A 14,090-nucleotide genomic window follows, 5' to 3' on the forward strand; every position below is an offset into this window, starting at 1 on the left:
GTGAGCTGAGATCCGGCCACTGCACTCCAGCCTGGGCGACGGCACAAGACTCCATCTCAAAAAAAAAAAAAAGTAAAAATAAAAATGAATAAATAAAAGTAACTTAAGGTTGCACAACTCTGTTAATATGCTACAGATCATTAGTGTACCTTAAATGAATGAACTTTGTGGTATGTAAATTATATTTCCACGAAACCGTTTATTTTATTTATTTATTTATTTTTGAGATGGAGTCTGGCTCTGTTGCCCAGGCTGGAGTGCATTGGCTCCATCTCGGCTTACTGCAGCCTCCACCTCGCAGGTTCAAGCGATTCTCCTGCCTCAGCCTCTCATGTAGCTAGGATTACAGGCACCCGCCACCACGCCCCACTAATTTTTGCATTTTTAGTAATTTCGCCATGTTGCCCAGGCTGGTCTCGAACTCCTGACCTCAGGTAATCCACCAGCCTTGGCCTCTCAAAGTGCTGGGATTACTGGTGTGAGCCACTGCGTCCGATCAAAGCTGTTAAAAAAATAAAAATAAAGGCCAGGCGCGGTGGCTCACGCCTGTAATCCCAGCACTATGGGAGGCTGAGATGGGCAGATCACAAAGTCAGGAGTTCAAGACCAGCCTGGCCAATATGGTGAAACCCTGTCTCTACAAAAAATACAAAACAAAACTTAGCCGGGCGTGGTGGCGCACGCCTGTAATCCCAGCTACTCAGGAGGCTGAGGCAGGAGAATTACTTGAACCCGGGAGGCGGAGGTTGTAGTGAGCCGAGATCACACCACTGCACTCCAACCTGGGTGACAGAGGGAGACTCTGTCTCAAAAAAAAAAAAAAAAAAAACCCTCAGTGGACACATTAAAGAGGAGATTAGTCATAGCTGAATAAAGACTTAGTGGTTTAAAAGATAGATTCAGGGAAATCACTCAAAATACAGCACCAAGAGATTTTTAAAAACACAAAATATGTAAGAGAGGCTGAGAGGTAGAACAAGAACATTAAACACCGTATAGATTGAATAAAAGTCAAGAAGCAAAGAAGAGGGAGGCTAGGTGTAGTGGCTCCTGCCTGAAACCCCAGAACTTTCAGAGGCTGAGGCAGCAATATCATCTGAGGTCAGGAGTTTGAGACCAGCCTGGCCAACATGGTGAAACCCCATCTCTACTAAAAATGCAAAAATTAGCCAGCTATGGTGGTAAGCGCCTGTAATCCCAGCTACTCAGGAGGCTGAGGCAGGAGAATCACTTGAACCCAGGAGGCAGGGGTTGCAGTGAGCCGAGATCAAGCCACTGTACTCCAGCCTGGGTGACAGAGCAAGACTTCGTCTCAAAGAAAAAGGAGAGAAGAGGGAGAGTGAAAAAATTGCTGCAGTTAATATGACAGTGACTAAGAACTGTCCCAAAGTGTAAGCCATGAATCCACAGATGGAAGCAGCACGGTAACACTCCAACAGGTAACACTCCAACAGGAGAAACACACCAATAGGAGTAACACTCCAACAGGAGAAACACACCAATAGGAGTAACACTCCAACAGGAGAAACAAAAATAAAGCCATACCCAGACATCTTGTAGTGAGGTTGTAAAACACAAAAAACAAGGACAAAACCATAAAAGCAACTAGAAACAACAATTATCTGTGAAGGAATAATATTGAGACTGTCAGATTTCTTTTTTTCTTTTTTTTTTTTTTTTTTTTTTTTTGAGAAGGAATCTCACTCTGTCACCCAGGCTGGAGTGCAATGGCACGATCTCAGCTCACTGCAACCTCCACCTCCTGGGTTCAAGAGATTCTCCTGCCTCAGCCTCCTGAGTAGCTGGAATTACAGGCGTCCACCACCATGCCCAGCTAATTTTTGTATTTTCAGTAGAGATGGGGTTTCACCATGTTGGTCAGGCTGATCTCCAACTCCTGACCTCGTGATCTGCCCACCTCGGCCTCCCAAAGTGCTGGGATTACAGGTGTGAGCCACCGCACCAGGCCCTAGACTCAGATTTCTTTTTTTTTTTTTTTGAGGCGGAGTCTCGCTCTGTCGCCCAGGCTGGAGTGCAGTGGCGCGATCTCGGCTCATTGCAAGCTCCGCCTCCCGGGTTCCCGCCATTCTCCTGCCTCAGATTTTTTTGATTTTTTTTTAGTGGAGACAGGGTTTCATTGTGTTAGCCAGGATGGTCTCGATCTCCTGACCTCGTGATCCGCCCGAGTGCTGGGATTACAGGCTTGAACCCGCGCCCGGCCAAGACTCAGATTTCTTATCAGCAACAATAGAGGTCAAAAGACAATGGTGGCTGGGAGTTGAGGCTCACACCTGTAATCCCAACGCTTTGGGAGGCTGAGGTGGGTGGATCACTTGAGGTCAGGAATTTGAGACCAGCCTGGGCAACATCGCAAAACCGCATCTCTACAAAAAATACAAAAAAATTAGGCAGGTATGGTTGTTTGCACCTGTAGTCCCAGCTACTCAGGAGGCTGAGGCAGGAGGATCGCCTGAGCCCCAGGGGCGGAGGTTGCAATGAGCTGAGATCTTGCCACTGCACTCCAGCCTGGGCAACAGAGTAAGACCCTGTCTAAAAAAAAAAAAAAAAAAAAAAAAGAGTGTTAAAAATTTAACAATACCTGGTTAAAAAAAAAAAAATATATATATATATATATATATATATATGTCATAAAATTTCCAAAATGGTACAAGAAAGAAAATGGTGGCTGGGTGCAGTGGTTCATGCCTGTAATCTGTAATCCCAGCACTTTGGGAGGCCAAGGCGGGCAGATCACCTGAGGTCAGGAGTTCGAGACCAGCCTGGCCAACATAGTGAAACCTCATCTCTACTAAAAGTACAAAAATTAGCTGGGCGTGGTGGTGGGCACCTGTAATCCCAGCTACCCGGGAGGCTGAGGCAGGAGAATCACTTGAACTCGGGAGGCAGAGGTTGCAATGAGCATAGATCCTGCCACTGCACTCCAGGCTGGGTGAGAGAGAGAGACTCTTGTCTCGGAAAAAAAAGAAAAAAAGAAAATGGCAAAGGAATAAATAACACTGTACTGGAAATTGGAAAAGGAAAACAGTTAACACAGGAAACCATGGAAACAGCACATTTTCTATATATATATACATATATATCTTGCAACACTGAGGCTGTAGACTCTGAGAGCTGGCATCCTGTCTTATTATATCCCCATGTGTATACAACAGCACCTGACACAAAGAAGTTGCTCATGAGCCCAGTGCAGTGGCTCATGCCTGTTATCCCAGCGCTTTGGGAGGCTGAGGCGGGAAGATCACTTGCGCCAAGGAGTTTGAGACCATAGTGGGTAACATAGGGAAATCCTGTCTTTACAAAAAAAACGAAAATGAAAAATAGCAGGCACATTGGCGCGTGCCTGTAGTCACAGCTACTTGGGAAGCTGAGGTGGGAGGATCACCTGAGCCCAAGAGTTCGAGGCTGCAGTGAGCGACAATCACATACTACACTCCAGCCTGAGCTGGAGATGCTGGAATCAAAAAAATTGTATACCCCCCAGATTCTGATATATAAACATGCATGTCACTTTTTATATATTACTGAGTTCTATTTTTGTCTATAACATAACTTTCAAGACCCTGTCTCAAAAAAAAAAATAAAATAAATCCCATTCCAGCAGATATAGCTTAAAAAAAAAAAAAAGAATATAAATAGTTCTTGCCTGGCACAGAGGCTCACACCTGTAATCCCAGCATTTTGGGACACTGAGGTGGGCGAATCACTTCAGGCCGGGAGTTCAAGACTAGCCAGGCCAACATGGTGAAACCCCGTATCTACCAAAAATGCAAAAAAATTAGCCAGGCGTGGTGGCTCACACCTGTAATCCCAGCTAATCAGGATGCTGAGGCAGGAGAATCACTTGAACACGGGAGGCAGAGGTTGTAATGAGCCGAGATCATTCCACTGTACTCCACCCCAGGCGACAAAGCAAGATTCCATCTCAAAATAAATAAATAAATGCCAGCCATGATGGCTCACACTTGTAATCCCAGCACTTTGGGAGGCTGAGTAAAACAGACCATTTGAGCCCCAGAGTTCAAGACCAGCCAGCGCAGCATGGTGAAATTCCATCTCTACTAAAAATACAAAAATTAGCTGGGCGTGGTGGTGGGCGCCTGTAGTCTCAGCCACTTGGGAGGCCAAGGCAGGAGAATCGCTTGAACCCGGGAGTCGGAGGTTGCAGTGAGCCGAGATCGTGCCACTGCACTCCAACCTGACGACAGAGCAAGACTCCATCTCAAAAAAAAAAAAAAAAAAAAAAATTGAGCTCTTGATTTTCTTTTCTTTTTTTTGGAGACAGGGTCTTGCTCTGTCACCCAGACTGGAATGCAGTGGTGCAATCATAGCTCACTGTAGCGCTGACTTTCGGGGCTCAAGAAATCCTCCCACCGCAGCCTCCCAAGTAGTTGGGACCAAAAGCATGCACCACTCTGCCTGGCTAAGTTTTCTCTGTGTGTGTGTGTAGAGATGGGGTCTTACTATGTTGCTCAGGCTGGTCTTGAACTCCTGGCCACAAGCAATCCTCCTGCCTTGGCCTCCTGAAGTGCTGGGATTACAGGCATAAACGACGGTGCCCAGCCGAGGTCTTGATATATACATCTTTTATTTTTTTAAGGAGTTTTGCACTGTCGCCTGGGCTAGAGTGCAATGGCGTGATCTCAGCTCACTGCAACCTCTGCCTTCCTGCCTCAGCCTCCCGAGTAGCTGGGATTATAGGCATGGCCACCATGCCCAGCTAATTTTTTGTATTTTTAGTACAGACAGGGTTCACTATGTTGGCCAGGCTGGTCTCGAACTCCTGACATCATGATCTTCCCGTCTTGGCCTCCCAAATGCTGGGATTACAGACGTGAGCCATTGCACCTGGCCCACATCTTTTTTTTTTTTTTTTTTTTTTTTTTTGAGCGGGGAGATGGAGTCTCTCTCTGTCGCCCAGGCTGGAATACAACGGCTCACTGTAACCTCCACCTCCCGGGTTAAAGCAATTCTATGCCTCAGCCTTCCAAGTAGCTGGGATTACAGGTGCCCACCATCACGCCTTGGCTAAGTTGTGTATTTTTCAGTACAGACCAGGTTTTGCCATATTGGCCAGGCTGGTCTCGAACTCCTGACCTCAGGGTGATCCGCCCGCCTTGGCCTCCCAAAGTGCTGGGATTACAGGTGTGAGCCACTGCGCCCAGCCACAAATAAATATCTTCACCCTTGTCTGTGTTCTCTGCTATACATCTTATCAAATCTTTAGACAGTCTATTGACTTCCTAAAATGTTAGTGATTTTGGTCGCATGCAATGGCTCATGCCTGTAATCCCAGGACTTTGGGAGATCGAAATGGGTGGTTTCCCACAAGTTCATAGACCAGCCTGGACAACAGAGCAAGGCCATCTCCAAAAAAAAAAGTGACTTTGAAGTTTTAAATTTTTACATGATCAAGTCTTTCCATCGTTTATTTCTTCTGTCACTGCTGAGTTTAAAAAGTATTGGTTTTCAAATACCTGATAACTTCCAGTTCCCTTTGAATATGAAGATGTGTTAAACTCTGTATTAATAAAGAGAACGCATTTGGGACATGCGTGGTCTCGGTGTTTATATGACTTGGGAAACACAAGTTGGTCTGAATTTACAAAGACATCAGTCTGTGAATCTGGAAGTATCCCTGTGTAGGGCATTACAAAATATAAATATTGGAAACCTAAAAGGTGAACGTGTTGGGTTTCCTCCTTCTGTCTTCCTTTCGTTCTTTTTGTTTTTTAATCAGACGGGGTCTTGCTATGCTTCCCAGGCTGGTCTCCTAACTCCTAGGCTCAGGCAATACTCCTGCCTTAGCCTCTGAAAGTGCTGGAATTATAGGCATGAGCCATGGCGCCCAGACTGAAATTCAACACACAGGTTCTATGCCCACTGAAAAGGCAAAATTAATTAGAAAACAGGTTATCAGCTGGGCGCAGTGGCTCCTATCAGCACTTTGGGACAGAGTGCTGTGCAGTGACACAATCTCGGCTCACTGCAAGCTCTGCCTCCTAGGTTCATGCCATTCTCCTGCCTCAGCCTCCCCAGTAGCTGGGACTACAGGCACCTACCACCATGCCCAGCTAATTTTTTGTATTTTTAGTAGAGACAGGGTTTCACCACATTAGCCAGAATGGTCTCCATCTCCTGACCTCATGATCTGCCCACCTCAGCCTCCCAAAGTGCTGGGATTACAGGCATGAGCCACTGTACCTGGCTGTAATTATGTATCTTTTTGAGACACAGTCTCACTCTGTCACCCAGGCTGAAGTGCAGTGGCACGATCCCGGTTCACTGCAACCTCTGCCTCGTGGGTTCAAGCAGTTCTCCCATCTCAGCCCCCAGAGTAGCTGGGACTACAGGCATGGACCACCACGCCCGGCTAATTTTTGTATTTTTAGTACAGACGGGGTTGCACCGTGTTGGCCAGGGTGGTCTCCAACTGACCTCAGGTGATCCACCCGCCTTGATATCCCAAAGTGCTGAGATTATAGGCATGAGCCACGGCACCCGGCCTCATGCTTCTTTATGTGCCAATTAAGAGATGCCTTTTGTCGAGAAGTAAATTTACAGATCTCACACTGTGATAATGGCTTCTCGCCAGTGTGAATCATCTGGTGCACTACCAGATTGTGGGAACTCTTGGAGGCCTGAGCACAGTATTCACAGATATAAAATCCTTTTGATCTGTATGATGTTTGTCATGTCATAGAAGTTGCTTCTGGAGCCTACAGAGTCGTCCACAGGAGGGATGGAGACACACATATTTTTTTTCAACAAATGCTATTTAACATGGTGCTGCCAATAGCCAGGATGGGCAAGGACAGTTCCACATCCTTCCATCTCACAATGGACATATTGGGTTGGAGGCTTTTTTTCTCCTTCTGGGTAAATGTGGACTTTTGCCATCTTTCCATCTTCTTTCTCTCTTCCTCGGAGGTTCCTCATCCTCCCTAATTTCATTCTCCTCTTCTTTTACCTCTACCTCTACTTCCACTTTAATTTCCTTCTTCTCCTTCTCTCCTTTCACCTTCCCTGATTTTCGCGTGGCTTTGGGGTCTCCCTTTCTAAGAGGGGCTTGTAGGTCTCATCTCTTGGGTCATCTTCGAATGGCATCTCCTCCTCACTGATTCTTCCTCCTTGCTAATGCCACCTGGAGACTGATGCTTCTCGAACATCATAATCGAGTTGGTCTGTATTTGGTTCTGATTTGCAGATGAGCTGCAATGAACCGGTCTTGCACTGAGAGCTTCAGGTGTTCTCTGTATCACATGAGGAGAAACACATGTCCTGCTCCTACTGCGCCACCCCTGGCTAGGTCTGGATGCAGCAATGTAAACTTCCTGAAACAGGGCACAATCATCTGCCTCTTTTTCTTCTTTGGGATCTTTATCAGTTGTTGGCATAGGAGTTGCGGACTCTTCTTGCCCTGAACGGGAGATGGGGATTTTGAGACCTGGGGACATTGGGAGGCCTGGCGTGGGGACTGCTTCTCCCCCACAGGGATACTTGGCCTTCCTCTGGTGGGATACAGTGGCCCTGCCTGGGTCCCGACCTCCCCTCAGCCCGCGGCTGCTAGTGGTCCCCGCAGGCACCACCGCTGCCACCTCAGGGCGCTGTTGTTGGGGGCCTCGTCCGGAGCCACCTTGGCCAAAGAGGCAGATTTCTAAAACCAGAATTTAGGGTACATAGAAACACAGGATTCAGTGAAAGTAACATGCATCTTTAGATCTCAGAATTTGGGGGATCTCAATTGTTATTAAATCTGATAACGTTCCTGTTGCCGCTGCTGCTCTTGTGGGCATTGTTCATCTTGCTGAAATTAATTTCGATCTCAGTGCCCTGCAGGGCATTGCTGGTAGCTAAGAGCTGCACTGTCCAATACATTAGCCACCCACCACATGTGACTATGAGAATTTTAAACTTATGGCTGGGCGTGGTGCCTCACACCTACAATCCCAGTACTTTGGGAGGCCAAGGCAGGCAGATCACCTGAGGTGAGGAGTTCAAGACCAGCCTGGCTAACATGGTGAAACCCTGTCTCTACTAAAAAAAAATACAAAAATTAGCTGAGTGTGGTAGCGGGTGCCTATAATCCCAGCTACTCAGGAGGCTAAGGCAGGAGGATCGTTTGAACCTTGGAGGTGGAGGGTGCAGTGAGCCGGGATTGTGCCACTGCACTCCATCCTGGTTGACAGAGGAAGACTATCTGAAAAATAAAATTTAAACTTAAAATCCAGCTCCTAAGTCATTAGCCTACCATATGCAGAAGCTCCATGCAGTCAGTGGCTAGTACACTGGACAGTTCAGGTATGGAATGTGCCCATCTCAAAGGAAGTTGTCTGACAGCTTTGGCTTGTCAATCTTTCACAATTCCCCGTTGTCTCCTAGGCTGTTTCCCTCACCCCTATCCCATGAAGCTCTCTCCTCAAATTATTTAATTTCAGGCATTCTTGTTTCTCCTTGTAGCTCCACATTCACGCGACTCAAAATGGGGGCTCACTAAACATTTGCTGGTAAGTATGCAGCGCCACACAATGGAAGGGAGGCTCACACGGCTGCTTTGAACCTGCTCCACGTCTGATGGACTCGAGCAGATCTGCCCCCACTCTGCTGTCATCGAATGTGCATTCTCCTTGCTTAGTTCCAAACTGCTCTTCCACTGGCGAAGACAGGAGAGCCAGGTGTAAGTACAAATGGTGATCAGAATCTACCCAGGACCTGCCGTCTCTCTAGTCCCATCTTCCATTCAGGAGCTGCAAACAGGGGCTTTTATCGAGTCAAAGATTGTTCCAGAAACCCGAGAGCTGTAACCACAGATATTTCCTTAATATTTTTCACCGCCATTGTTAGGTTAGACCCAAGGACAACTAAACTACACCACTACTGGGACTGACCTTTGATCCAGAACTCTCCCCAAGGAAAACTTCAATATGAACCGGATATTCAATAGCATGAAATACTTGTCCATGTTCCTAAGTGCTATAGTGCCCGTTATAGAGAAACTATATTTTCAAAATGCATACTTATTTCAGAATTTCAGAATGAAGTATCATATTGACTGCTTTCAAATGATTCCTAGCAATGAAATACATATAAAGCAAATAGCATGTTATCCATTACATCAAGGTGGTGAACACACAGGTATCAATGTACTAGTCTTTCCAAATTTTCTGTAAGTATAAAATTTTCCGTAAAAATATTCTCTCACACCACTGGCATATTTAGTGCTTTTTGTTACAGTATTACTAAGGCAGCTCATCGATGCTGAAGTCCGATCTAGCATGCTCTTTTTCATGGCTCAAGTCTAATAAATTTTAATAAAACCAGAACGACTAGATGCCATGGTCTGAATGTGCCTCCTCCCACCCAACTCATACATTGAACTCATCACTGATGTAGTATTAAGAGGTGGGGTCTTTAGCAGGTGATTAAGTAATGAGAGAACATCCCTCATGAAGGGGATTAATGCACTCATAAAAGAGGCTGCAGGTCAGACACAGTGACTCATGCCTGTAATCTCAGCATTTGGGAGGTGGAAACAGGTGGACTGCTTGAGGTCAAGAATTCAAGACCAGCCTGGGCAACATGGCGAAACCCCATCTCTACAGAAAATAAAAAAATTAGCCAGGCATGGTAGCTCGTGCCTGTGGTACCAGCTATCCAAGAGGCTGAGGTGGGAGGGTCGCTGGAGCCCGGGAGGTTGAGGCTACAGTGAACATTAATCATGCCATTGCACTCCATGCCACTGCACTCCAGCCTGGGCAACAGAGCAAGACCCTGCTGTATCAAAAAACAAACAAACAAACAAAAAAGCTGGTCCTTCCAACCCTTCTATCATAAGGACAGTGTTCATTTCCTACGGAAGATGCCGAAAAAAGGCACCATCTTGGACCAGAAAGCCGCCCGTGCCAGACACTGAACGTAGCAGCACCTGGATCTTGCACTTGCCAGCCTCCAGAACTGTGAGAAATAAATTCCTATTATTTATAAGTTACCCAGTCTAAGGTATTCTGTTATAGCACAGTAACAAACTAAGACACTAAAACTTTCAGAAAGACTTATCTGGTTAATTTAGCTTTCTGGTGAAGTGAGGGTTTGACAACCCATCTTTTGTTATATCAGTATGTTCCCAAATTTTCCTGATTTTTACATAGTACGAGCCTAACAATGTTTCACAGATTGTGCAAGGTCTCCTAGTAGCTATTTTCAATAGCAATATGCTGTCCAGCCCTGCAGACAATATTTGACTGTCTAGCAGAATAGCTGACCAGGCTTTTAATCTATAACAGCATGAGGTTGCTGTACCAAGTAATTCCCTAGTATGAGCTGCTTTTTATTATATTTATTTATTTTTTTCAAGATGGAATCTCTCTCTTGTTGCCTAGGCTACAGTGCAGTGGCGTGATCTCGGCTCACTGCAACCTCCACCTCCCAGGTTCAAGCGATTCTCCTGCCTCAGCTTCCCAAGTAGCTGGGATTACAGGTGCCCGCCACCACGCCTGGCTAATTTTTGTATTTGTAGTAGAGACAGAGTTTCACCATGTTGGCCAGGATGGTCTCGATCTCCTGACTTCATGATCCACCCACTTCGGCCTCCCAAAGTGCTGGGATTACAGGTGTGAGCCGCCACGCCCAGACTTTTTTTTTTTGGAGACAGTTTTGCTCTTGTTGCCCAGGCTGGAGTACAATGGCCCAATCTTGGCTCACCACAACCGCTGCCTCCCAGGTTCAAGCAATTCTCCTGCCTCAGCCTCCAGAGTAGCTGAGATTACAGGCATGAGCCACCACGCCCCGCTAATTTTGTATCTTTAGTAGAGACGGGGCTTCTCTATGTTGGTCAGGCTGGTCTCAAACTCTCAACCTCTGGTGATCCGCCTGCCTCAGCCTCTGAAAGTGCTGGGATTACAGGGGTGAGCCACCACACCCGGCCCAATTTCATTTATTTTCTAAGTTTGATACTGTCAGTTGGTAGGCTACCAAATTCTTGCACTAATTTCTATGAAGCAAGCTGACTTAATCATCTATCTATACTAGCTCACCTGCCTGAGAAGCTAATAGTGAACATTTACTGGAACATACTACATGTCAGACATTTCTAGGCTCTTGTTTTTCAACCTTCTCAAAATATCCATGGGGCAAATACTATTATTATCCATATTTCATAATTGAGAACACCAATGAGGTTCAAAGAAGGGAAGTTGTTCAAGGATAAAAAGATTGGCCAGGTGCGGTGGTTCACGCCTGTAATCCCAGCACTTTGGGAGGCTGAGGCGGGAGGATCACTTGTCAGGAGTTCAAGACTAGCCTGGCGAACATGGTGAAACCCTGTCTCTACTAAAAACACAAAAAATTAGCCGGGCATGGTGGCAGGTGCCTGTAGTCCCAGCTACTCGGGAGGCTGAGGCAGGAGAATCACTTCAACCTGGGAGGCAGAGGTTGCAGTGAGCCAAGATTGTACCACTGCACTCCATCCTGGGCGACAGAGCCAGACTCTATGTCAAAAAAATAAATAAATAAAAATAAAAATAAGAATTTTTTATTTTTGCCTTATTTCATAGCAAACATAAAACCATCCTGACTTTAAAAGCCAACATTGTTCTTTCTCCTTTTTCTTTGGATCACAAGTTCATACAGAGTCAAGCAAGTGCCCCAAAGAAAAACCCCAAAATTGAAAACACGTGTATTCCCCTCAGAAAAATCAAAGCTAGAATGTTTACCTATTAAAGTGTTTTTCCCCAGACTGAGATCAAGTGACTTCACTGCAGTGGCTCAAGAGTGGCTGACTCCCTCCTTCTGAACCAGCCCATCATAAAGCACCTATTGCTAAGTAGCAAGCCAGAGGCTTAGACTGGATCACTCATAATTGCAGACTTCAAAGTGTTCAGAACTTCACGCCTGGCCTATGAAATTAAAAAAAAAAAAATTTAATTGCAATTTTATTTTTCTCCAGAGAATAGTTTTTCTTCAGTCCTTAACAACTCCGCTCCTTATATGGGCTTTGGTGGGGGCACGGGGCAGCACCTGCAGGTCTACACTGGCATGGAGGTGTTCGGTCCTTGTGGGCTTCATAAGCTCGATTCCTGACTACCGTGCTGCGAGTGGCACAACTCACACAGTAATGTAGCTTCACATCCAGCTTGGGAAGTACGCAGGCTTCCAGGATGCTCACTTCAGAACCATCGCTGACTGCTGCGGCCTCTATGTTTCAAATGATGAACTTCTTAATAGCCTTGTCATTGGGCACACAACGACCACAGTTCATGCAACAAATAGGCTGCAGTGAACAGTGCACACCTAGTTGCAAACCTCTTTGGCATGACCATTGTTTCTTACCTTGGAGGTGTAGGCCCAAGAAAGATGAAGTAAAAATCTTAATTTGAGGGTGACTAAATGAGTCCTTCAAGACCACTCACCCCAAATCCACATTCTGCAAGACAGTTCAAGAAGAAAGGCAAAGTAGCCATCTACCTCAAGGGACTCTGAGCTCCACAATACTCGTCAACACTGCCCATGGCATGCTTCTTCCGCCTCCCAGGTTAGCCACAATGATGCCAACATGCTCTGTCGACACTCTCATCCCTTCAGAATTTCAGGCCAGATGTGGTGGCTCATGCCTCTAATCTCATCAGTTTAGGAGGCCACGGCAGGGAGATCACTTGAGCCCAGGAGTTTAAGACCAGTCTAGGCAGCACAGTAAAACCCCATCTCTATAAAGAATTTTAGAAACTAGCTGAGAGTGGTGGTGCACACCTTTGGCCCCAGTTATTTGGGAAGCTGAGGCAGGGGGGTCCAGGCTTCAGTGAGCCATGACTGTATGACTACACTCCTCCAGCCTGGGTAAGAGTTAAGACCCTATCTCCATTTAAAAGAAAAGAAAAGAAAAAGAAAAGGATTTCAAACAATAACAGTTGTTTAATTCTTCCTTTAGCATCTAGGTGAAACTGGTCTTTCTCTATAAAGTCTACTATATTCTGGTCTAGTTTCAAAAAGTATAAACGCACTGAAATTAAAACATGAAATATTAAGAAAAAAGATGATGTGGAGGCCAAAAACCATGAATGAGGTAGTCAGTAGTGTGGCCCCATCTCACACTTCCCAGAGGCACGTTCAGGAAGCCACTGGCAGCCACTGCACAAGGCTGCTCCAAGATTCCATGTCCTGGGCCTATGAGTTATTTGAAACAGCAACCTAACCCCACGCCGAGCCGGGCTGTTTTCTCCAAAGGAATTCTCAACTGTCCTCTGCAACAGCATTTCCATGCAAGTCAGCCAGAGCCTGGGAAGGTGGTGTTACGCCTGCGGACGCGGTTTCTCCGAGCAGCAGCGATGTTTGGAGATTAATACTGAAAGCTGCGCTTTGTCTGGATATCATCAAGAATCTGCTGCAGCTCCTCATCTTCAAACCGTCCCTCCAAGCTACAAGAAAACGAAAAGAAATGAGTGATTTGGCAACTGGCAATTTCCCCACGCTCTTCTTTGAGGCGTGCTAATCTACTGCCCACATCTCTAACACCTTCACCTTTCATCTGTATTTCTTTTCCACTTTTCCTGATAAAACATTACAAAATATTTCAAACGCATAAAAGATAAAAAGCATAAAAAATATACCTGTACAGTTAGCCCCACTTGACTTACAGGTTTTTTTTCCTTTGAGACGGAGTTTCGCTCTTGTCCCCTAGGCTAGAGTGAAGTGGCATGATCTTGGCTCACTGAAACCTCCGCCTCCCGGGTTCAAGTGATTCTCCTGCCTCAGCCTACCAAGTACCTGGGATTACAGGCGCCTGACACCACACCCAGCTAATTTTTTTTGAGACGGAGTCTTGCTCTGTCACCCAGGCTGGAGTGCAGTGGCGCAATCTTGGCTCACTGCAAGCTCCGCCTTCTGGGTTCCCACCATTCTCCTGCCTCAGCCTCCCAAGTAGTTGGGACTACAGGCGCCCGACACCATGCCCAGCTAATTTTTTGTATTTTTAGTAGAGATGGGGTTTCACTGTGTTAGCCAGGATGGTCTCGATCTCCTGACCTCATGATCCACCTGCCTAGGCCTCCCAAAGTGGTGGGATTACAGGCGTAAGCCAC

General features: G+C 46.2%; 2 protein-coding genes and 1 pseudogene across 2 annotated transcripts in view; all 3 read right to left on the reverse strand.

Annotated features, from left to right (window-relative positions):
- Positions 1 to 14,090, reverse strand: part of WDR33 (WD repeat domain 33) — a 334,355-nt gene that overhangs the window by 136,092 nt on the left and 184,173 nt on the right. The gene's annotated exons all lie outside the window — the stretch shown is intronic.
- Positions 4,867 to 7,896, reverse strand: LOC126932410 (E3 ubiquitin-protein ligase ZFP91-like; annotated as a pseudogene).
- The window catches only part of POLR2D (RNA polymerase II subunit D), a 471,659-nt gene continuing 466,796 nt past the window's right edge, over positions 9,228 to 14,090 (reverse strand). Inside the window, exon 5 of the mRNA XM_050751601.1 lies at positions 9,228 to 13,427. Coding sequence (XP_050607558.1) covers positions 13,349 to 13,427 — 79 coding nt within the window. The 3' untranslated portion in view covers positions 9,228 to 13,348. The remainder of the gene's footprint in view (positions 13,428 to 14,090) is intronic.

The sequence above is a fragment of the Macaca thibetana genome, chromosome 12, assembly GCF_024542745.1.
Source record: "Macaca thibetana thibetana isolate TM-01 chromosome 12, ASM2454274v1, whole genome shotgun sequence".
Taxonomy (NCBI): Eukaryota; Metazoa; Chordata; class Mammalia; order Primates; family Cercopithecidae; genus Macaca; species Macaca thibetana.